The 22992-nt window shown below is 41.7% G+C and overlaps 1 protein-coding gene across 7 annotated transcripts in view; it reads right to left on the reverse strand.

Annotated features, from left to right (window-relative positions):
• STON2 (stonin 2) overlaps positions 1 to 22992 on the reverse strand; it is a 70341-nt gene that overhangs the window by 26582 nt on the left and 20767 nt on the right. For 6 of the 7 annotated variants that reach the window (XM_030274783.4, XM_072930311.1, XM_030274787.4 and 3 more), the window contains exon 4: positions 21277 to 21474. In XM_030274783.4, coding sequence (XP_030130643.4) covers positions 21277 to 21474 — 198 coding nt within the window. Of the gene's footprint in view, positions 1 to 11483; positions 11618 to 21276; positions 21475 to 22992 lie in introns of those variants that run through there. The other variant, XM_072930313.1, reaches the window with a different exon arrangement.

The raw sequence follows: 22992 nt of genomic DNA on the forward strand, positions 1-22992 counted from the left end.
GCATCCTTCAGGGTCCAGCAGAAATCTCCGTGTTGGGAAAACACGGGAAGTCCCTGGATAGAGTAATTTCACAGGAAGATCTGGCTGATCAAGGATGTTGAGTGGACAGTTTGCAATTTTAACATAAGGCAGGAGCTAATTCTACATATTTTATCTGTCCAGCAAAGCAGGCTACAGTAGGAACCATTAGAAAGTCATTGAATGAAGTGGCAACACCTTCCCAACACTAAGAATAAATACAGATAGCACTGGTAGCATTATCTTCTGTAAACACAGGGTAGAGTTTAACAGGAGGGCAGCCACTGGAATCCTATATGCTTTCCCCAAGTTTTGGCTCTCAGCACTGAGTCTCTGTACGTACATGCAGCTCTAGAGTAGGCAGATTCTTATAATCCACACCTGAGCCTCACTGTCCAAAGGGAAAAGTTCTGGTTGCTTTTGTGATAGGCAAGACCCTTTTCTCAGTGATCTTTGATGGGGAAAAAAAGAAAAAATATCTGTTATCTTCTGATTTCCCTTCTTACCTTCTTCATTTCCCTTCTTATTCACTGTCATGCTTGGGTTCAGAAATTGAGGAAACAACATCAAGCAGACAAAGCAACTCCTTTTTCAGCCAAGATCAGCTTTACTTTTGATTGGGTTGGAAGAACAAGGATCCTGCCTGCAGCAGCTATCTACTCCAGCAGTTTGTAAACTATAAATTTTATATAAATACACCAAATTCTGAGTGTTTCTTCATTGTCTTTTTGACCTGCAAAGCAGGCTGAAAATCTCTTGAGAACAGGAGCTCTCACGAGCGTATATGAACTTCAGGTCAGGACAGAGTCTCCTGGATCAGCATTCCTGACAGCATTTCAGTGATACTCTGTTGGTCCCAGCTGGAACCTGTACATGCTGAGGCAGCTGCAAAACAGACAATAAGTTCAACTGAGCAGCTTCCAGCTTCAGTAGAGCTCTGGAGTTCAGCTTAAACTTGGGAAGGAGAAAGTTCAGGCTGGTTCTTTTCATCTACATTCCTTCATTCATTTCCTAACAAGGGACCACCTGGAAAGGGGGTATTGCCCTGTCTGCCCATGGATGGCCAGATGCCAAGCAGATTACACTGCTGAACGAATATATTCCTCAGATGTCTGCACTTGCACGATGCAGCAGATAAAAGATATGTAAAGCACAATTCCTATATCCTGAGAGCAGCAATTCTGCTGAAGTGGCAAAAGGGAGCCTTTCTTGCTGCACTGAGCCAGTAGGAGACATTTTTAGATGGAAATAATTTTGTACACCTAATTTAATGTTGACTGTAAAGGTGTTTTACCATAAATGGTATGTTTAGTAGTTTGTACTTAAGGATAATGTGTGTGGATTTCCCTCAAGTAAAGAGGGTCAGAGGGAAGTAGTCAACATTATGGGATGGATACCACCTTTGGAAGCAGTGATTCTGGAGAAGATTTGGATTATTATCACCCTCTGATGTGATCCTGAGACTAAAAGCACCAATATAACAGGACTTAGGAAGAGAAAAACATGAAGGGGATGGGAAGTAATTTCACTTGTGTATTAGTATGGTATGATTCCTGGTGGAATCTTATCTTTTGTCTACAAATCAGGAACATAGGAAAACTTGGAACTCTTCAGAAAAGATTCACAACAATATAAAGGAATAAAAACCAAAAGACAAAAGCTCAACCTTTTTAATTGACTCTACGGGAGATTCAGGAACAATCAGTCTGTAAGCACCTACACAGAAGATTATAAAAGAAAACCTGCTGTGATCTAATAAGTGATATGTGGTAGTTGGTAGGCAACATGGAGAAACTGATATTAAAAACCACGCAGAGGCAATTAACCACTGAACTTATCTACAAAAAGCCCTGCTTAGTGAAGTCACAGGAGTGCTTTAGGCAGGTGAGATGATTCTAGTTCTCACAGGAACCAAGTCAGGGATGTGCTATGGTTTGTGAAATGCAAAAGCCCCAGCTACATGATCACTTTAAAGCTTTTTGACCTTTTAATCTGCATGGGAAAAAATACAGCAATGGTTATTTAAGCACCTCCTTCTCACTCCCCTGTTGTGTAATCAATTTCAAAACAGTTGAATGAATTTTAGTGCTGCTCCCTCACAGAAAAATATTAATAAAACTAAATTAGATGTGTAGAGTTGATGTCAAATTGAGCATCTTGGAACTGGCTGTAAAAAGTGAAAAATTCAAGTTACAAAGAAAGCCAGACCACTCATCAGAAGGCCAAATATAAACATATCTGTGAAGATGTCATCACACAAGCTGCTTTCAAAGTGCTCAGACATACACGATCCTACATGTGATACTGTAGTACTAAATGATGTTGAAAATAACAGAGGAAAGAAAATGTTTTGCATGAGATTATCCTTTCTTATAGAGCACAACTTAGCTGAAATTTGCTTTTTTGCACCTCAAAACTCGGTTCTTGATGTACACTTTTGTGTAAATCCAGCTGCTTATTCCTGCATACATGAGGGCAATGCGCTGCTTGTGCTTTCAACAAATACCGAGGCACTGAAATCCCCTAACAATGCAGCCTTGACGAATCTGAATTGCTCACTCACCCACTGAAATTCTATACAGAACAACTCAGAGCTGTTAAGCTCACAGCAAAACCTGCTTCCAAACCTTCCCTTCCTTCAACATCTCAGTGGGCACAGACACAAATTTCCATTATAACTTCAGCAATATTTAGAGAAAATTAATATAGCTCTTTTCGTATGTTTCATTTTATCTTCTACCACAGAGAAACAGCCAACTTTTCCTCCGTCTGATCAGAAGAGAAACAACGTCCCACGAAAGTTCACGAACCAAACCACCCTCCTCCCCCACATCCTCCTCTGCTCTACAACACGGTGCGTTCCTACCAGTGCAGCGGGCGCTAGGAATACGGCCATGGGGAAAATCAAATGCCGATTTATTCGCATACATAAAACGTACAATTCTCTTTTTAATCACTCGTTCTCAGGGGACGAAACGTCAACTCTCTATCTCATCCTACCAGTAGTGCTCACAGCATCACACTCTGCCTGTAAATAAAACTTTCCCAAGTCAGTAATAACGTGTTGGAGGTTCCCTTGGACTTCATGGGCTGGAGATGTTTCCCCAGTCTCTTTTCTCGGCATACCAGCCATCCCTCCGCCTGCCCAGGCGCGCACCGGCCGCGCCGCTGCAGTACCTTGCTTCTAGAAGAAGTTTCTGCGCCGCTCCTCCTCCTCCTCCCACCGAAGCAAAAAAGCCGAACCCGAGGCGGCCGGGATGAAGGTGTGCCGTCCTGGCTGCACTCCGGGGCCAGGTCCCTGCGGAGGCTGGCTGGCCCCGCCGTGCCCGCGGCGCGGAGCAGAGCGCGGCCCGCCCGCTGGGCAGGGCGGGAGGTGGGGAATGTGCAGGTCGGGGGCAGGTCTGGCACACCCAGAAAGGAGGTGCGGGACGGACAGGCAGGCAGGGAGCAGCCGGCGAATCGGGAGCGGAACTTCGCGTTAAACTCCGCTGAACAAAACTCCCCAACTTTTGGGGTTTCTTCCTCCAGTAAAAAACCTGCCTTTTTTTTTTTTTTTTTTTTTTTTTTTTTTTTTTTTTTTTTGTGAAACTAAACCAAACTGCCAAACATTTCAGCTCATCACCTTGCAGAAATGGAGCAGGCTGCTCCCCGTGAACCACTGTGTCCCATTAACTCTTCCGTCACCAACTGGCTTTAGGATTGGGATTTCCTTTTGTCCTCTCAGGTGAACTGTTTTGGATTTACTCCAGGCTGGGTAAATATAGAGATAACTTTCAAATGCAAAGCACATACCACATTTTAAAGTACTCAGTCAGCCAGTCATTTCTAATCTCCTCAGAAACATTTTCCTATGTTTTTCAATCATAGACACAAGTCTTTCTGAAACTAAGGGACAGAAATTTGAGGGTGGTTTTTGATCACTGGAAGCATATGAGATTCCAGTGCAGTCTTACAGATGGAAAATTGAAGGAATAAACCACCTGTTTTTAAACACCAAGCAAGACGAATTTACGACATCAATAACAGGGTATGTCCATTTGTGATAGCAGGAATTAGACTTAATGATCCAGGAAGTTCTTGCCAGCTCTTGCCATAAAAGGAACAAGAAGGAGACCCAACCTACAGACCAAACAGCCAGCTCTACCAACAGAGTGCTCCACCTGCCAAATACACTTCTAGGTATTCCCAAATACCCTGGTTTAGCCTGTATTTTTTTCTTTCTTTGCCCTTACCTCTGCCCCAAGCAGTTCAGGTGTAAGATTGACAAACACAGGAACAATCTGTCAGTGCCTCTGAGAAACAGCTAACATCCTTCTGCTCCTCTGACATTCCTTGGATTATTCAGGTTTTTCTCATTTCCCCTTATTGATTACTATGTAGAAAAAAAATACATGTGATATTTTGACGCACTTAGGAAAACAGATTGTTTGAAGGAAAGATGTCTGGATAATTGGGAAGTAATGCCAAAAAGTACCTGGCGTACAGAAAAATTATTGATTAGCCATTTACCCATTAAATTATATCAGTATAGAAATAATTTTAAGTATGTGAAATTACCCACAGAAGGTAAATGGCTTTATGGCTTGAATGGTGGAGTCTGGCAGCATGCAGAACCAGAAATGAAAGGTCAAGCTATGACTTCTGAGTGTAGGTACAATGGTGATTGTGAATTAAATGATGAAAGGGGGTGAGCGTAGGTGATTGAATGAATGTGATCAGGCACTGCAGGGACAACTGTGTGAGTCTTTCCTGTGTGAAAGGTGCCAAACAGCATGCAACAAAGCTGGTGCCCGCCAGCCTGCAGAAGAGACACGTCTGCCTTACTAGAGGGGATGTGTTGATAGGCAAGGAGTCAGAATCAGGGGTTAGATGCCTTTCCTCAGAAAAAAACCCAAAACAACTAGTAAATCAGAAATGGCCACATGCTGTCCTTACTTGTGTCAACATATCTGTCTAGGCCTTTGCCAATTTTAGCCTATACTACTCATCTAAAATTAAACAATTAATGGAAGAACCGGAACATTTGTTTTGTAATTCCCCCCAGTCTGCCAACCGTGAAACTGTCCCTTATGCAACACCGTCATGCCTCACTTCCCTCCCACACCTTGTTGTAACAACTTCATGTAGCAGACAAGGCGTTCTCTGTCAGTGTAAAAAAAAGCTTCTTTCACAGAGGCTAAAAATTCCCAGGCTTATAGCAAGTTGAGGCTAAAGCAGAACAAGATGGAGAAATTAGCCCAAGGACAAACTGCTTAAACAAAAACTTTTAAAGGTGTGGGCTTAAACAAACACGCTGGCTGAAAAAGATGAAAACTCAGACCTGCTCTTGTGACTTTCCAGGTGAACAGTGTTCCTTTTCTCATTTTATCCTTTCTCTTCTCAGCCAAGGGAAAACTCTATGTAGATAGTTTTGTTTGCTGTTCTGTCTGTTGCCTCAATCTTTTTGTGCAGAACAGTAATGTAAGATGAGCAGGGAGATGAAGTCATCTTTCCCTAGACTCCCTCTTTTGTTTCTTGTTCCCAATTAGGGTCCATAATTAATCTGACCACCACGACAGAGCACTGCATGGGGTGCTGGGATGTCATAGACATACTGAAGCAAGCTTGTTTCTCAGGAAACAGGTTTTTTCCTCATAAGGTGGCAGTCCCTTGACCTTTTGTCTAATACAAAAAAACCTTTTAAAATGTGCACATTAATTAACTCAAATTAGGGACAGAATCAGATTTGTGGGGAAAGAAATAAAATCTGCTTTCCAAAAAATACATGCACTATAGAGCTGTTATTATCTCTAAGCACAATGTCTCAGAAAGTGTCAACAGCCTTTGTGAAAAATGTAAAAGATAAATTCACTCCAAAATGCCACTCCACTGTTAAGCTAATAACTCAGCCTCTGCTTGGCTGTGGGAAACCTAAGCTAAACTCTATTTTTCTTTATGCAAGAGCTCAACCTGAACTGTTTGGCAGCCTAATGGATCTCATTGCAGAGCAAATCGCTGAGAGGTCTCTACATTCTCCCAGCTACCCCTGAGAAGATGTAATTTTCATCACACCTCACATTCATATTTCTTTTATTCTTATTCATCCTTGCAAAATATGAAAGCTGTATGAAAGTCTGTTTCAACTCTGTTTCCTGAGGCATTTGAAGCATGGGTAACAGATAAGGACTTGCTCTTGAGCAGTATCGTGTCATTGCTGGCCTGTATTCTTCCTGCAGCAGTTGAGAAAGAGTGAAGAAACCAAGCCCAGACTGAACACAATCCTTGGCCAGCAGTATTTGGCTTGTGTTTATCAATTATTTTGCAACCACTGAATTCTGAACAGTTGCTGTTCCAGGATCCTTTTCTTGGAAGGAAAAGATGGCAAAAATTAAAGCTCATTCTAGTAGTCTAGAATGGTGTTCTGTAGTATCATCCTTATAGGACAAGATGGTTTAGGCCAGGATATAATCAAAGCAAAAAAACCCAAAACATAGAGAATGAAGAAAAGGTTAACTGAAAGCCAGATACTCCTCAGCTATATAACACATGGCATAATCCAGGCACTAGTCAGAACTAAATACAACTTCTCTGAAAGTTGACTGAAAATATGAATAGCCAAACCCACTGATACCTGGGAAATCTACAAGACATAATCTCTGATGAGTTTCTGCTTCTTACATTAATCCACATGCCTGAAGCAGCCTTTTGCCAATACACATTTAAGGTCGGTGAGAAGAAAAATTTGTAGAGAAGTTCACAGGTGACAGACCACTGTCCAGCTGGTCCAGTTCTCATGCTGAGAACTCAGAGAGATGCCTCCTTCAACCCTAAGGGCGTCCTAACCATGCCTGCCATTTAAATCCATTTGAAATGGATCACTTCAGCTCCACCTCCCATCACAAGTGACCAAGCCCTTCTTGGCCTCTGAGCTGTAGGCAGGAGCTCTGTGCCCCAAAGACAAGGCTGGTTCAGAAGTGTCTGACAATGCCATTTTCCTCACATCCTGGTTGGATTCCAACTGACAGAAATCATTTCTCCTGCTGCTGCAAAGTAATCTGTGCTGTGGCTGAGGAGATCAGGATCTGTGCAAAAAAGAGATGGATGGAGTGGGTGAGGAAGCCAGGTGGAACACAGGGCACTGTTAAGACCTGTCTGATTGAAGAGACACTTGGTTGGGTTGGTCTGATGTTCACCCATCTCTTCTAACAAAAAACACAACTGATATTTTTGTTTGAAGTCTTTCAAGAATTTACAAATGAGAGTAGGTATACATGCACACCCCCACACACATATAGAAATACAGATAATTATATGCATAGACAGAAAGAGAGAGTACCCCGACTCACCTGCTGCATGCTTCTACTGCCTTGTGACTTGCAGGCACATAACCTGCAAGAGAAAGGCTTCAACCAGTGCCTGAGGCAAAAAATCTGAAATCTTAACTCCTGACCATAATGAGTAGAGGGCATACCACTTCTCCAGTGCAGTAACACTGAAGGGAACACAGACATAATCTGAAGAAGCAGCAAAACCAGAGCCAAAGTAAAAGAATGATCCTCAGGATTTATGAGGAGGAAATAAAGCTTCAGTCGCTGGCCTTACATTCTTCTGGAGCAAAGCAAATTCTGACATGCTCAAGGAGTTACATATTTGTGAAATAGCTCTTAAGCCATTAATTACTATTACAAAAAGCTGTCTCCTTTATTTGTGCAATTTATAATAACTTTATCTTCAAGTGGAAGATGCTTTTTAATGAAAGACTTGTGTATTCTGCCATGTTACACAAAAGTCATATCTATTGTAACTTACTCCTGGTTGAAAGAAGAGGTGGTAAACATCTGGACCACAGTGTCTAGAAGCTGAAAGAAGCCTCAGTCACCCTAATGACAGACATATTGCATAAGTCAGTTTCTTTACCTCAATTTAGTGGAAATTTTGTCCAATTACCTTTCCTATTATGTTGCCAGCACAGACAGCAGAGCATGACTATTCTAACTGGGTGTAATCAGCTTTATTCTCATCTGCCACTCCTTTCCATGGGACTGGGAGCTACATGGTTAAAATCACATTCTACTGAATCACTTGAGGAATGCTGAGAGTGACTTTCCTCAAGACCAGTAGTTACAGCAAGGGAGAGCATGACTCTGCCTTGGCCAAGGCGATGAGTTGCAGAGCTACTAATTGTGTTCAGAACGTGAGAAGCCAAACAAAGGCTTTTCACATCTGAGGCATCACGGTTGATTTGTCCAGGTCATGGTCTGAATGGCTAATGGAGACAAATTCTCCAGGCCAGCAACATGCAGTTTAATGAAGACTTGTTCAGTCAGCCTTATTAGCAAGGAATTTTGCAGTGTCTAAGGAGGAGGGGTTGATATGCCTTCAATAGGGCACAAAGGGTGCTAATTTCTAATCTCTGGTCCATTCTTTATAATTCATAGCCAAATTATAAAGTATGAGAAGCTGAGGGAAAAAAAAAAAAACACATATGCAGTTGATAAAGGTGGCCTTTGTATTCAAATTTCTGTGGGAGAAAACACAGAGTAGAAAAATATATTGGAGGAACTTCACTCTTCCCACCATCTTACCTCATCACAGAAATAAAAAGTTACTCTATGCTTATAGTGCTCAACAGTCCTGCCATTCATCACGGAAGACAAGAGATAGCACACAAACATGCCATGGCCATAGTTCATTGCCTTAGTGGGTCTGGCAGTTATTTTTTAACAGAAGTTGTATTTTCATCATTTTTACCATTTGTTCACTGTTTTGTACAAGTGTTGACTTGAAAATTAGTTTAAAGTAAACTGTACCAGCAGATGCAGAATACAATTTGGAGACCATTACTGTACATTCACCATAGTGTTTCCCTCTTTTTAAACATCTTCCCTTTTTGGTTGCATGTAGTCAGTGTGGAAACTGACTTTATTAAACACATTGCAAAGCCAGCTCCACTTACATGAAAAAAATACAAAATACTGCATTTGCCAAAGTGAATTGGGATTGAAGGCTTTTAAGACAAAAAACTAAAGAAATATATAGGGAGTGTTAGGTTCTTAAACTTTTCAGGAAAGATAGTGAGGAATATTTATCTCCCGATGATTACTAGGCAATTAGATTAAAAATGGCACAGGAACATATTTTACACTTTCATTTCAGGTAGGTGACAGACTCAGTAGCAATTTGGCTTTGATACATGTCTCTAGATTACTGCATGGGGACTCTAGGTGGTTATGATGTTAAGCACAGAGATCACTTGCCTCCAAAACTTGTTTATTAACTTGACTGGCATTTTCCCAGTTTATGCTAACTTGAGCAAAGACTTCTATACTCAAACTCTACTCATGGTATAGAAAATAAAGAAGTTGTTTTTGAGACGTGAGGGAATGATTTAAGAAATGAAGTTAGAAAAATTAAAATATCCACAAAATTTTCATCCATAAAATTGAGTTTTAAAGATAATACACATTTTTTTAATGTAATGGTAGAAATCCAAGTATAAGAGTCAAACTCTTACAGCATCATAGAAAATAGAAAATTTTCTATGGAAGTATTCCAGGGAAATATTGCAGCTTCAGATTCCTGTAAGGTGCAGAAATTATCATCACTGATGGAATTTAAATGACACTGCAGGGCACTCCAGTAAAGCATTAGCTACTGCTAGAATTGGTATGTATTTTCTTAAAGACTACTATTACTTCACTGCTTTGCAACAGTGCTACTTCAATTATCCAGTCAAAAAAGAGAAATTTAACTTCAGAAGTAGATTATGAAGAAATTCTTCTGCATGCAGAAGGGCCTTCTGCCAAGTAAAGGGAAATGACAGTCCCTTTTCTCATTTTCCCTTCCCTCCCAGAAGGGAATGCAGGATGCAGCAGGTCACCTGCTAGAAACAAGGTGATGCCACTGGCATCAAAGCTTTTAAGCATTTAAGTTACTTTAAATTGGAAAGAAATAGAAGTAGAGCAGCACCCAGAAGAGAAAAAATGGACAGGAAGAGAGAAAATCCCATGAAGAAAGGGAAAAGGGACTGTGTGGGTAAAGAGATTTCTTAGAGCAATGGCAGCTGGGAGGCTCAAGAGCCACCTTTCAACCTTTCTGTAAAGCAGGAGATGGGCTGAAGCAGGGGGATTAAAGCTGTTCACTAAGAAATAATCCAAATGTGGAAAGACTATAGCCTAGTCATCCATCCCTGTATTTCCTTCCCCCTTCCCCCTGAAGAAAGATGGTACAAGAGGTACATGAGTTGGGTTTCCAGGTCTAGCAGGAGAAGCTTTCTGGGTCCTGGTCCCTGCTGTCTGACTTAAGAATGATCCAGCAATTATCAGGTTATTCTCAAGTGCCTTTGCTCACTGAAGAGCAACACTTTTCTCTGCCATCTGATGAGGGATGGGTTGATTTCTACTGACCTGCTTTTCCTTTTATCCAGAAGACAAGGAGCTACTGGCTCTGGCAAAAAAACCTTCTCCTTTCACACCAGTTTGTTCCCTTAGTTCAGGTTTAGGTTGTTCAGACACGCGAAACAAACTGGTTTTGTTCTGTGGATACAGCTGGACTGTCAATCTCAGCAGAGCACAGCTCATCCTTTTGCCCCAGCAGTCCCCCACCCTCTGGCAGACCTGGATCAGCTTGGCAGGGGGACACGGCTGAAGCCTGTCACCACTTTTTAACATCTGAGTCTCTTGGCAACTGAATCTCTTGGTGAAAGTAGATGGCACTCAAAACACCTTCTCTGCATTTCCCTAACTCCCTTGCCCTCTAATAGCCCCCCATTACCGACAGCACCACCGTTACAAGAACCCTCATTTCCATTACCTCTGACTGCTCTCTTACTGAGATGCCATCTGTTGTTGGTGCCTTTTCTAGTGGAGCATTGATCTCTCTTAGCTAAGCTGCCTTGACCTTTATGGGAGATCAGTTCATCTGATGCTGTCCATCTCTGGACACATACATGACTAATCAGGAAATCAAGTGCTCTTCATGATGTTTGACCTGTGCTGTGACACACAGGCTGGTTCCTGCAAGCCTGGGACACAAAACAGCCGAAGGAGCTGAAGCTGAGTCCTGTAATTTCAAACCAAGCAGAGATCAAAAGCATACCTGCAGAGTTTGATCACATTGTGGGGAAGCTCTCATTACACTTGTTATATCTAAAGAATTTGCAGTAGCATTGATTTTAGCAGAGATGTATGGTCTCAGCAGCACCCTGAGAACATACCCACGTTGTTAATCCGTTGTCACTGTGTCATCACTGCCTTGGCAGCCACGCTAAATCAAGGAAAACTTCTCATCCATAATACAATCTGTATTTATCTTAAGGCCAGATTTATCCTGAAAGCCCGAGGTCTGCCATCAGCAAGGACAGATCTGTGTGTGCAACAATAAGCACACAGCTCTGCTGAAACCTCTTCAGCTAAGCATGTTTTCAAATAGAGCCTTTAAAGCAGTGCAGTTTGGTGGCTTTACCAAGAAAAGCATAATCTACTCACTAAGATGAAGATGCAAGATGAAGACTGTGCAGTCCAATTGCAGCATGTGCTGAAGAGACACACCAGCACTCAAAGAAGGGGAACAATGCACGTGCAACTGCGTCAAGAGACTGAAATGCCTTTGTGTCTCTTCCTCCTTGGAGACGAAAAACTCAAAAGATTTGTGGGGAATCCTGCAGGTCTCCCAGGATACACCATAGTTCACACTAATAATGTGTTGCTGGAGGCAACCAAGCCTGAACAAACAAATCAGTCCGGGGGAGGAGGAGTGGTGGGTTCATGAAAGCAAAGCCACCAGGAAAGCCTCCCTTACTTCTTTTATGTAAACTTTCCCACCCAGATCCTAATTCTGGCTGGCTGGTGAGGGGCCTGCTGCAGAGGAGGTGCAGTGAATCGCCCTGGGCCAACCTCGTGTCCCTGTCTGGAGCAGCGCTGTGCAGCCCCGAGGCACAGGAAGCGATGAAGCTGGTGCTGTGGCTGGCGTGACAAATGCACTAACACCCTCCAGTTGTGTGCTCTGCCAGGTGCCCCATGTGCCTCTCTGCACACTCCCTGCTGGCCTCTGCTCCCTTTCCCCCCCAGCCCCTTCTGAAGACTCATGCCAACCACCAAGCACAGAAATGCACGTGTAGCAGAGGCGGGACATAGAAACCACATATAGACTATCAGTTTGAATATACTGCAAGGGTACTTGCCTGATGCACTGGCACAAAAGGAAATAAGATCTTGGGATGTGACAAGGAGACAGTTCCTGAAGATGGGAAAATTAATATCTTGATATTAAGCTGTGGTGACACCTCAGTGTTGCAGACTTTTGATCACCACTAAAGATTAATTCAAACAGCAATGTGAGCTGAGAAAAGCTTTCTAGGATGAGGAGGAGAATGGAGAGTCAGAATACTAAAGAGCTTGTCTCGTTCAGTTTAGCAAATGAACACAAGGAGAGAGAGATAATTACCCTGTATAAATATATTAAAATGCTTACACGGGAGAGGGCAGAAAGATATTTGAAAGACAATATTGGCACAGGAACACGTGGATGGGAAATGGTCATGAATACATTTACATCAGGGTCCTGTGAAATAGATTCATTCCTATGATCTTAAGTGAATTGTGTTTAAAGCTCTCTGAAATGCCTATATGTGAAAATACAGCAGCTTCAATAAGCTGTTGACTAAAGTCTCCACTTAAATGGAATAATTTCTACAAAGCCTGTAATGGGTTTGAGAATACAGAGCTACAGGACATATGCTGGCAGGATCTCTAATCTCCTTTTAGACACTAAATTAAACGGCTAGATTTGGAAAGGAGCACACTGAGCTGAATCTGTTTGAAAATTTTGTTCAACTGTAACAAGAATAGCTGGGACATTAGAAGCTTGGAAACAGTTTTATGTGCAAAACCCAGGTCTGGATTTTTTCACAAAAAGTACTGAGCACTCTTAATAGTTTTAAAAAATTCAGTCCTAAGTGATTAGTTGAATCAGTGTCCATGAAATATACTGCAGTACCACAAGGGTACTGACAAGTAAATTAGACTGGCATCCATGTGACAAAACCCAGAATCACAATTCTCATTCTTGCTAGCCAAGATCAGAATGAAGAAATAGCATGAAGTCTCCTCTTCCTCTCGTGTAATATGCACAGTCATAATGCAAATACCAGTTTATACAGGCAGAGGATTTTGGTCTCATCTGTCAGACATGAGGACAATTAAGATCAAAATGCTTCTAATAACAGATGAACAGTTATTAAGATTCATTTCATATCTGTGCTCCAGTATTACATGGTTTGATCAAGGCTAGATGAGGTGAAAACCAGAGATATTGAAGTAAAGACATAAGTCAGCAGTTTCCCTAGAGTAGTCATCCAACTCTGCTCATTTCTCCTTGAAAGAACAGAAAGTGTGACATTTTGTGCGTTTTATTTTCTTTTATTCAACACTGGTGCTAAATAAAAGGGGGAAAGAAGCCCTGATAAAAATGGACATTTATCACAAGTGGGCACAAGAAAATAAGTTCAACATAGAAGATGAAGGTTTTGCTTAAATTATTCTGTTCACCATTCATGTTTTTGACAAATCTGCTTCCCATTTTACCCCACACTGCTCTTTGAGGAGATGACTCTCTAAGTGATCCCCTATAGGCGTTCACCATCACTTTTCCAATGCCTGTGATGCATGGTCTGCCTTTCTTAGGTTTGGATGATATCACAGCAAGAGACAAACCAGAAAGTCCATACATTTGGGTATTGTGAAATTTCTCGCTCTTACTTGCTGTCTGCTGCTGCTAGCTTTTTCACTGGCTGTCTTACTCTGCCAGCTCCATTCAGCCCCTTCATAATCAGACAGGAAATTCCACACAGAACTGGGATCTCTAATCAAGAGCACATGCAATGATTTACAACTCTTGTTAATTGGTACTACTGCTGAAGGCTTGCTTGCTTCTCTGCCATGTAGAATCACGTATGGAAAATGCCAGTTCTCAGGTGGGTGACTCCTCCCTGTGGTGAATCCTGCTGTAGTTCTGGAGCTGCAGAATTGTGTTCCTTGGGGTGCAGCCAGTGCTGTGGGGCACTGGCTGTGGTGCTGAGCAGCATGAAGCTGGGACAGTGCTTCTCCATGGCTACAGTGCCATTCCTGCCTCCTGTCAGCAGTACAGCAGCATGCTCCCAGGAACTGAACGCAAGGAGAGATGATGTCGCTGAAAACTGCCACTGATGTTTTCCACTTTGAAAGAGATAGGGGAGATATCTTGGTTCTTCTCTGCCAGCAGCCTTTAAGCTTGGAAGCCACTTAGCATCCTGCAGAATTGATCCAAATAAACCAAGCTGTTCCTCTGTGAATACAGCAATCACAGATAGCTGCTGCACTTAAGCATCCCATATCCAATTAAGCTTTACACTGAAATGTCCTGTCCAGCTGCAAAATCTCCTGCTGAACTCCTCAGGCTTATCATATCAGCATGTGGCTTTCTGCGTTAGAGACCAGCTGGGGCCAATGTAAACACTGTGGCTGAGGAATCACAGCATTACAAACAGAAATAAAGGGCATTGTACCACCTAGTCTGCCTCACTGGCCTGAGACAAACTAAAAAGCACCTACTTGCATCTATTTTCTTGGGATATTGCCTATATAAAGGCAGATCAAAAGGTTAGTCCTGTGAGTTGCCCTGGACTTCTCTCTGCTGTCTTTTCAGTTGATCTATGTAAAAATATTGGTGAATAGGTGTGAAAAGAGTGAACTATATCAAGAATACCATGTAGGCTCAGCATTTAGCTCTTCTATCTATAATAAAGATAACTCTGCTACAAATCTACAGTTACTGTACCTTGCACTTCTGAATACCCATGAGAAGAAAACTCAGCACCTGAACTATAAGATGCTCATTTAGCTGTTTGCAGCACAGGACCAATGACATGCAGGAGATCAGAACTGATTCTGTGCTAGCAAACAGACAAGAAAACACTCAATTAAACAACAAAGTTATTTTAAATATATATATATATATACACATATATACCTAAAGTTATGAAGTTTTTAATTATAACATTTCCAAGAAATAATGAAAACTGGACTCAGTGAAATATTGTCACTTTCTTCTCTCACACTTTGCATCCTCCTTGTCTTAGACTTGGTTTTCTTAAATGTGGATGAGCAGGGAAGGCCTAATTAATTCACAGGGGTGAGCACCATAAGACTCAGTGTAGTAGGCACTAGTAGGAGCAGACACTTCTGATCTTTCTTCTAACTCCTTTCTTACTATAAGAGCAATGTTAAATCTTGTACGCCTACATCCTGATACTTCTCATTGTTCCTGAAGAAAAAGCAAGAATCTGGTATAGCCCTACTGCAGCATCAACCACTCTTCTTTGTGAGGCAAGGTAACATGGAAGATTAATAATCAGTGTTATTTTCTGGGGTGTAGGGGAGGCAGATATTGGACCCTCTGAAGTTAGCAGTCTACATTTAGGCCCACAAGAGCTAGCAGAGCTGAGCTCAGTGACATCATAGCTTGCTTTAAATGTTATCACTAAGACAGTCCTTTTTAAAAATGAAGTTTTGAAGGGATGGAAGTGGCTGATCAGGGACTAACTTTGCTGCAGCTGTTAATCAGAAAGATATTGTGCAAATATTTGCTCCGGATATGGTAATATTATAGAATGGCTTGGGTTGGAAGCAGCCTTAAAACTCACCTTGTTTTAACACCCTGCCATGAGCAGGGACACCTTCCACTGGACCAACTTGCTTCAAGCCCCATCCAGGCTGGCACTGAACACTTCCAAAGATGGGGCATCCACCCACAACTTCTCTGGGTATATCTCTTCCAGTGCCTCACCACCCTCACAGTAAAGAATTTCTTCCATATTGCCAGCTCATGTTGAGCTTTTCATCCACCAACAGTCCCACATCCTTTTCCTTAGGGCTGTTCTCAATGCCTTCTCTGCACAGTCTGCAATTGTGCTGTATATTTAAATCTGAAGTGTTTGGTGCAAAAATGACCATCTGAAGTTCTTTGGCCTGAGACATGCAGGAGGCCAGACTGGACAATAATAATGACAATACAGTCCTCCTTTCTGGCCTTAAAGCCTATGAATCAGATGACTGCATACCAAGATTATTTTGTAATTCTCTCTACTGAATAGATAGAAATAAGCATTTGTTTACTGTTGTACCTGTTCTTTCCTCATTCTAACACTTCCCCCTTCCTCCTGGCAGATTTTCTGTGCCTTCCTTCCTGCCACAAGGAGGGACTGAGACAGTGACTCTGGTCCACTACTTTTACCTGCAGTCTTCATCAAAGAGCGAGGTTGTCAGTCTATATGGCAAAAGCTATTTCTGCTTCACCTAGGTCCAGCTTGCACAACCAAGCTGCAGACTTCCCCCCTGCAAAACAGGAATGAGGGCTGAACTCTACTGCAGAGGTCATTGGGATACTGCAGCCAGAAAGCCTTGAAGACGAGATAATTCCCAGGACACAGGTCTTGCTTGGGATCACAACACTTCTACTGCTAAGAATTATGTAGACCTAGCTTCCCAGATCTAATTCATTACTCCTCAAGAAGCTAAAAATGCATGAGGAAAATCTGGGATGACAACTAGGATATAAAACTCCTGAATTGCTGGTTGGTATTGACATGAACAAATAAAGAACCCTGCCTCTGATGCTGAAACTAGCCCTTACAGTTTGGAGTTGTTTAGGAATATATTTTAAGTGCTATTTGTTCGTGGTACTCTAGAGTCCCCTCCTCCTTGAAGCAAGGGTTGGATGTTCCTCTCCTGGTTTTGGCAGGCTCTCATTTTCCATGTGTCTGGGACACAGCACAAGCTGGTTAATAGTTACACAGAATAACTCAAATGCAGTTCTGGATGGAAGGTGGTAACCATCAGCACATATTATTCTCCCCCTTGACATGGTAACTAACATGGAATTATTTCAGAGCTTCTAGCCTGTTCATAGCATTCAGTGCAACCACACTGCACACCTATATAATCTGTTCAAAGCTACTTGTTTGAAACTCACAGAATACCATTCTTGCAGTCATCGTATTGGGACTCAGTATCTAACTGGCCACAGTTACAGAAGAAATGTAACAGAGTTACAGCAGAAAAGCATTAGGAAAAGGTTTACTTGCCCTCTATTACCTTCAAGAGATAGCTGGAGCTCAGCTTGCCAGAATTGCCATTTCCAAGTTTTGGAACAGAAGCACCAGAATCCCATTAAACGATGTTGAAAATAACAACATTCTTGGAATTAATTCCTCATGCTATTTATGAACTGTCTGGATTTTGAGAAGTTAGGGGTCACACATGCAACCTTCCATCTCCAAACATGCAGATGTTCTCAGAAAATAATAACACAGCAATTTCCTCAGTATGCCAGTAATCCCAGAGATACAAGGAAGTGCCAAAGAGAACAACTGGTCAGAAAACTGAACCGTTAGCATCAAACACAGCATAGCTGCAGCTTTGCTAAGATACAAATCACAAGAGAAACAACACAACTAGCAATGATGCACCTAAAATTGCTATCAAGAAACTTAGGCCTACACACAGACATACACACACACATCTTTATTATGCAATTTAGAGAGATTCTATTGTATCTTACATTAAGTTTATAATAGAATATATTTTATGAGCTATGTAAATATACAGATCTTTATTATATACATACCATATATAACTATTTATATTTTGTATACAATGTAATTTTAATTTATATAGATAAAATTATTTTATCTATATACATGCAGAAATCTAAATCAAGCTGTGAGGTATTTGGGCACAGCCTCAGAACAGATCCTTAACCACAGTTACAAAAAGGCTTCTCCGTTGCTCCTCTGTCTCACAGATATTTGGCCTTTTTTGAAAGCTGAGACAGGCATCTGCTACAGAAGAAACAAATGCTTGTATTGTATCAGTAACAGAGATGTCCTGTGTTACTTATCTTGCAGAGCACAGCACAAAGGCCAAAAGTTCCTACTTCTTTTCATGGTCATTGATCCAAGCTGGGTGACATGGCAAGGCATGGTAAGAATTCTGAGGCAAGGGCACTTCACCAGTACTAAACAGAGCTTCACACACACTGTGAAACCCCAGCTGGTGCAAAGTTCTTGCTGTTATAACCACATAAACATGCCCCTGTTAAATGGACAGTCTGCTATCACCTGACCCACATTTCTTGGCTAGCTACTGCAGGCTAAAGAGTCCCTTGTGCTGACAAAGATGAGGATAATATAAAAGGCTTCTTGGTGCCAGAGTTCAAACAAGCAGAGGCAATGAAGTGCAGCATCTTTTAGCTGCACTTTGATAGAAAAGCAGATCTTTTTCAGCTCTGCTCATGCAACATTTACCTTCACCACTGTGAACATTGCTGCCTTTACAGGACATCAGTCTGCTTATCCCAACTCCATCAGTCGGGAGGTTTTCTGTAGTCCCCTGTAGCAAGGGTAAACTTTCAGGTGCATCATTCAGGACTCTCTCATCTTCCTAGGCTATATCTTGCATAAACACATGCATTATATAAGCTTAAGCCCATAAGTTTTACACTCAAATTTTGTGTCAGTCGTGAAACAGCTAATTCCCAGCCAATTCTACCTGCCTAGAGCCTACCACCCCTGGACACCAAGATGTACATTTCTATAGCTGGGACTTGTCTCTGTGTATGCCTGCAGTCAGACCTACCTCAGGCTTTAACCTGCTCCCACACAAAACCCTGTACCCTAAACTACCACAGGCAGTTGGTGTTTAAGCATCTTGCATGCAGGATAAATTCAAGACAAGTGGTGAAATTACAGAACAGAGTATCCTTTTATTCTGTTCAGGCAATACAAAGTCACCATGGCTAAAATAGTTATTTTACTTATCATCTGACCACAGAGTAGAATTTTTAATACTTTTCTCATCACTAGGTTTTTCTCACTTGGAACAGTATTAAACCCAGACTGTTTCATAGACCTGATTCTTTACCACCACTAAGTAGATCAAACATTGATTTATTATTTTCATAGGGCTTTTAGCAGTGAGATTAGTCTGGCTTTTTTCCCCTCCAGCAAGCTTGACCTTGGAGTCAATATCTTGGTTAGCAGTCAATGTGACTTTATCATCACACAGAGCATGAGTCTCTTTGCCCTCACAGCAAAATACCATGCCATTCCATTGTCTTGACGGAGCCTTCAAACTTTACTATAGACTGAGGCAGCCAGTCCTTTGACGGGAGAAATGCAAATAAAATGCTTGAATCAAGTTAGGTTTAAAGAACTGAATTTTTGGAGAGGAGCAGAGATGATGGAGAGGAGAAAATTATCATACATTTTTTGTGCACTTTTGCACCGTTGTCTTGGGATGACAGTGGACTGAACAACAGAAGAGCAGCCAGAATTGTACAACAATTCCATTGCCACTAGGTCCTCAGCTTCCCTACTTCCACAAACCGGGCTGATGCCATCAGCCACCTCAGGGAGTGAACTGTGAGGCATCCCAGGAACAGGACAAACAGATGCACTTTGTTCATGCTGCCCTTTTGCAAACTCTGCAGCTGGTGACAGGAAGACTCTGTATTTCACACTTCAAGTTCCAGTGTCACTAAGGTACTGGAAGTGTAAGTGCATCTTATGGTTATGATTAGTGTATCTTATGTTTTAACTAACAGCACAGCTTTGCTTATATTACCTCTTTTTTTACTTGTAAAAATTTTTAGGCAACTGGAGTGAGTTTTTGTAGTCATCTTGCTAATAAATATGTCAGTTTGGGACTGAGATAAAAAAGTTGCACACAAAGCTTTTATTGAAGTATCAGTTTCACTTCAGGCCATATATAGGATATAATCCTGTGTATATGACAGGCATATACAACAGCCCTTCTGTCCTTGATTTGCCTATATAATGTGAAGTTATATATGGACTGGGCATGCCTCATTCCCTTTACTCAGATGGAGACAACCTCAGTGACAGCAGCCTATACCAAATCAGCGCAACAGTAATATCCAGCACATACTCCAGCTTGCCTATTCTACCTTTCTACCAAAAAGTGGTTTCCAAACTCAGAGGTACAGAGAAACAGAATACTCCAAAATAAAAAAATGGTCAGACAGACTTGTATTAACTTCATTATTTGAAAAAATAAACAGCTCTATTTATCCAAAATAACTACTACTTCTCCACAAATCCTTTGTCTAAAGTGCTGAGCCAGCACCTATCACGCTGCTGTTTATAAACCTGCCTAGAAGTCTAAGCCAGCTCCACTGAACCAGAAAATAATATTATTTGCAGGTGATATATGCATATGTTTCTTATGGAAGGGCCACATGACCTCAGTGAGGCTTGGGAAACCCATTCTCAAAAAACAGATCATATTTCCCACATATTTTTACATTCACCACCTGAGAGAAAACACATTAAATATCTCCCAGGTTTGAGCTATCACGACATCAGGGAATCAATTTTCATCACCAAACTGCATAGCTACTGACCTTCCTCAGCTTGGGTTGAACAGCTTTCAACATAGTGCAGGTGCTTCCTCCTGGAGCTGTGTATTTTTTATTGTGTCCTGACATGTCAGCTTTTTTATGCTCTGTGAAAGCTTTGTCATTCAGGAGTTCCCATTCTCCATGACATGACTGGCATCACTCTGCTTTATTTCTCCTGCTTCAGATTACCCAGAGTACAACTGAGGAGCAAAAAGCTACAATGCCATGTAGCACATTTTTCCACAATCAGGATTGTGTCTGAATAGAGCCCTACAAGGTCAGATATAAGATGCTTAAATAGTTAAAATCTGCTACTGAACCATCTTATGTCATGCCTTACACTCTCTCTGCATTTACTGTTCAGTAACACTGCAAAGCACTATGCAAAGAATGCCTCCAGCAAACTGGATCTGTGTCTTGGCACTCACTGGAACAGAGAGGAGCAAGCAGAACTGGGCCTGCCTCAGCTGAACACACCGTAGAGACAATTTCTGCATGGAAATTCAGGAAAGGCATCCAGCCTCTCCCACAACATACTAGTTCCTAGATCAGCTTAAGCTGATGTGGCATGTGAAAAGCAGAAATGCTCCAAGTCTATCAACAGGTACATAGTTGCATTTGGCTCTAATTTCAGGAGCCTGCACATTTCACTGCTGTGTAAAATCCAAGTGTGATTTTTTTGGAATTAGAGTAGAACAAAATGTTAGCCTGCCTAATCCTTGAGTTTGTTCTGCATTGGATCCATTCCCTGTGGCTTAATTCTGAACAGTAAGTTTGAGTAGCATCAAAAAGAGTGAGATGGAAGCTTGAAGGCTTCCCTCTTACCAGCTGAATCTGCTGCAGATGTTCTACCACTGGTCAAGTCCTCGGTATTAAGAGACTGCAGATCTGTGTAGGAAGGAGCAATGCTTGGGCTGCTGGTGTCCTCGGAGTTGGTTGTCCAGCTGCTCTCTGAGGCACGGGCTTGCCTCTCAGAAGAGTTGGAAGAGGGAGAAGTCCAGCTAGGTGCTTTTGATGCAGACACTGGTTGCAGAAAACAGGTATTGGTTAGAGACATGCAGGGCAATCTACACGAAGATCACAACTATTCCAAAGACATGCTAGATCAGTGTACTGGGGCTCTGTAAATACAAATTCCAGCATCCACAGCAACACAGTTATTTTATAACAAATGCAGAGCAACTTAGCTAGTGCCTGGCACTGTCACCCTCCAGCACTACTCAGCTGTCTGCCTTAGATTCCGTGCTGCAGGCAGCCATATGCTTTCCTGTTGCTCAAGTATTGGAGAAGCTGTGACTTTTCAGAACAAGATTTCATGTTTCTGACGCTGCTGACAAGACCTGAATATGTTTGTTGTGCAACACAGTGGAGTTTTTACAGCACCTCAGATTTTTTTAAGTGGTTTTATTTTATTTAATTAAGCATTCCCTATCTGTGACACCCACTCAAATGCAGTCATTATCTCAGGAATGCTCTGCATGGAGGGGGAGTATAAAAATAACCTGAAATTGACCTATTACTTAGCATTAGGAATGGCTTTTGTTTCTAAACATCCAGAATGTAGAGTCCCAATCTGAATATACTACTTAACATTTTTGCTCAGTGTTGACCAAAAATTCCATTCTACTCATTTGCCTGACTTGCATGTCAAACAGCTCAGACCTGCCTAACCATCACCCAGAGTTCAGAACACAATCACATACATCCACTGCTATGAGTTTGTATTCTGTACTCTTTGTATTGCATGCTCTTTGCCCACAACATCACTTGAATGCTAGCAACAATGGGTGACTCTAGTGAGGAAATAATACTGATAAAAAACAAAGCCATGGTTAAAAAGTCTTCCTGAACTAAGGAAAAGTGTACAGGTAGACTAGTTCTAATTTAATATCAGCTTAGTAACTGTTTTCTAAATTAGTACATCTGTATTTAGCTGTTAAACCAACAAAGATCTTGATGCTCCCCAAATCTCACAGTCACAGTGAACAACTACTGACACAGAGATATTCTTCACGGTATGTAATAAACAAACAACCCTTACTAGGTCAACAGATAACTTGGGAAAAAAAAAAAAAGACAAACTAATGTTAAAGAAGATTTATCTCTCTCCATCCAAGCAATGTGATGGGACACTTCCTCGTTATGGAAACCTTGATATGTGCATAGACAGAATAGCCAAACAGTGCTCTTTGTCTTGCCTCTTGAGAAGTGTGAATTTGCTCTGTATATCTGCACTGATAGCCTCAGCTAAGCAGGCAGTGGTATTTTTATATGTGTACAGCTGTGAGCCTACTGACACTGAGTGACCTCTGAGGAGTTATCCCCGAGGATGAGGAGCTGAAAGTCAGATCTGCCTCCTTATTACACAGGTTGACAGCTGTTGTGCCAGACATACAACCAAAGCCCATCCCTCCTCCCTGCAGTATCTGCACACTGTGTGGTGCTCAGTGCCTGTAGAGAAAGGATGATGAATATATGATTATAATCTCTCAGTCCCTCTCTCAGTCCTTTTATTAAACACAGCACCTGAAAAGCCATCCT

Source organism: Taeniopygia guttata, chromosome 5, assembly GCF_048771995.1.
Source record: "Taeniopygia guttata chromosome 5, bTaeGut7.mat, whole genome shotgun sequence".
Taxonomy (NCBI): domain Eukaryota; kingdom Metazoa; phylum Chordata; class Aves; order Passeriformes; family Estrildidae; genus Taeniopygia; species Taeniopygia guttata.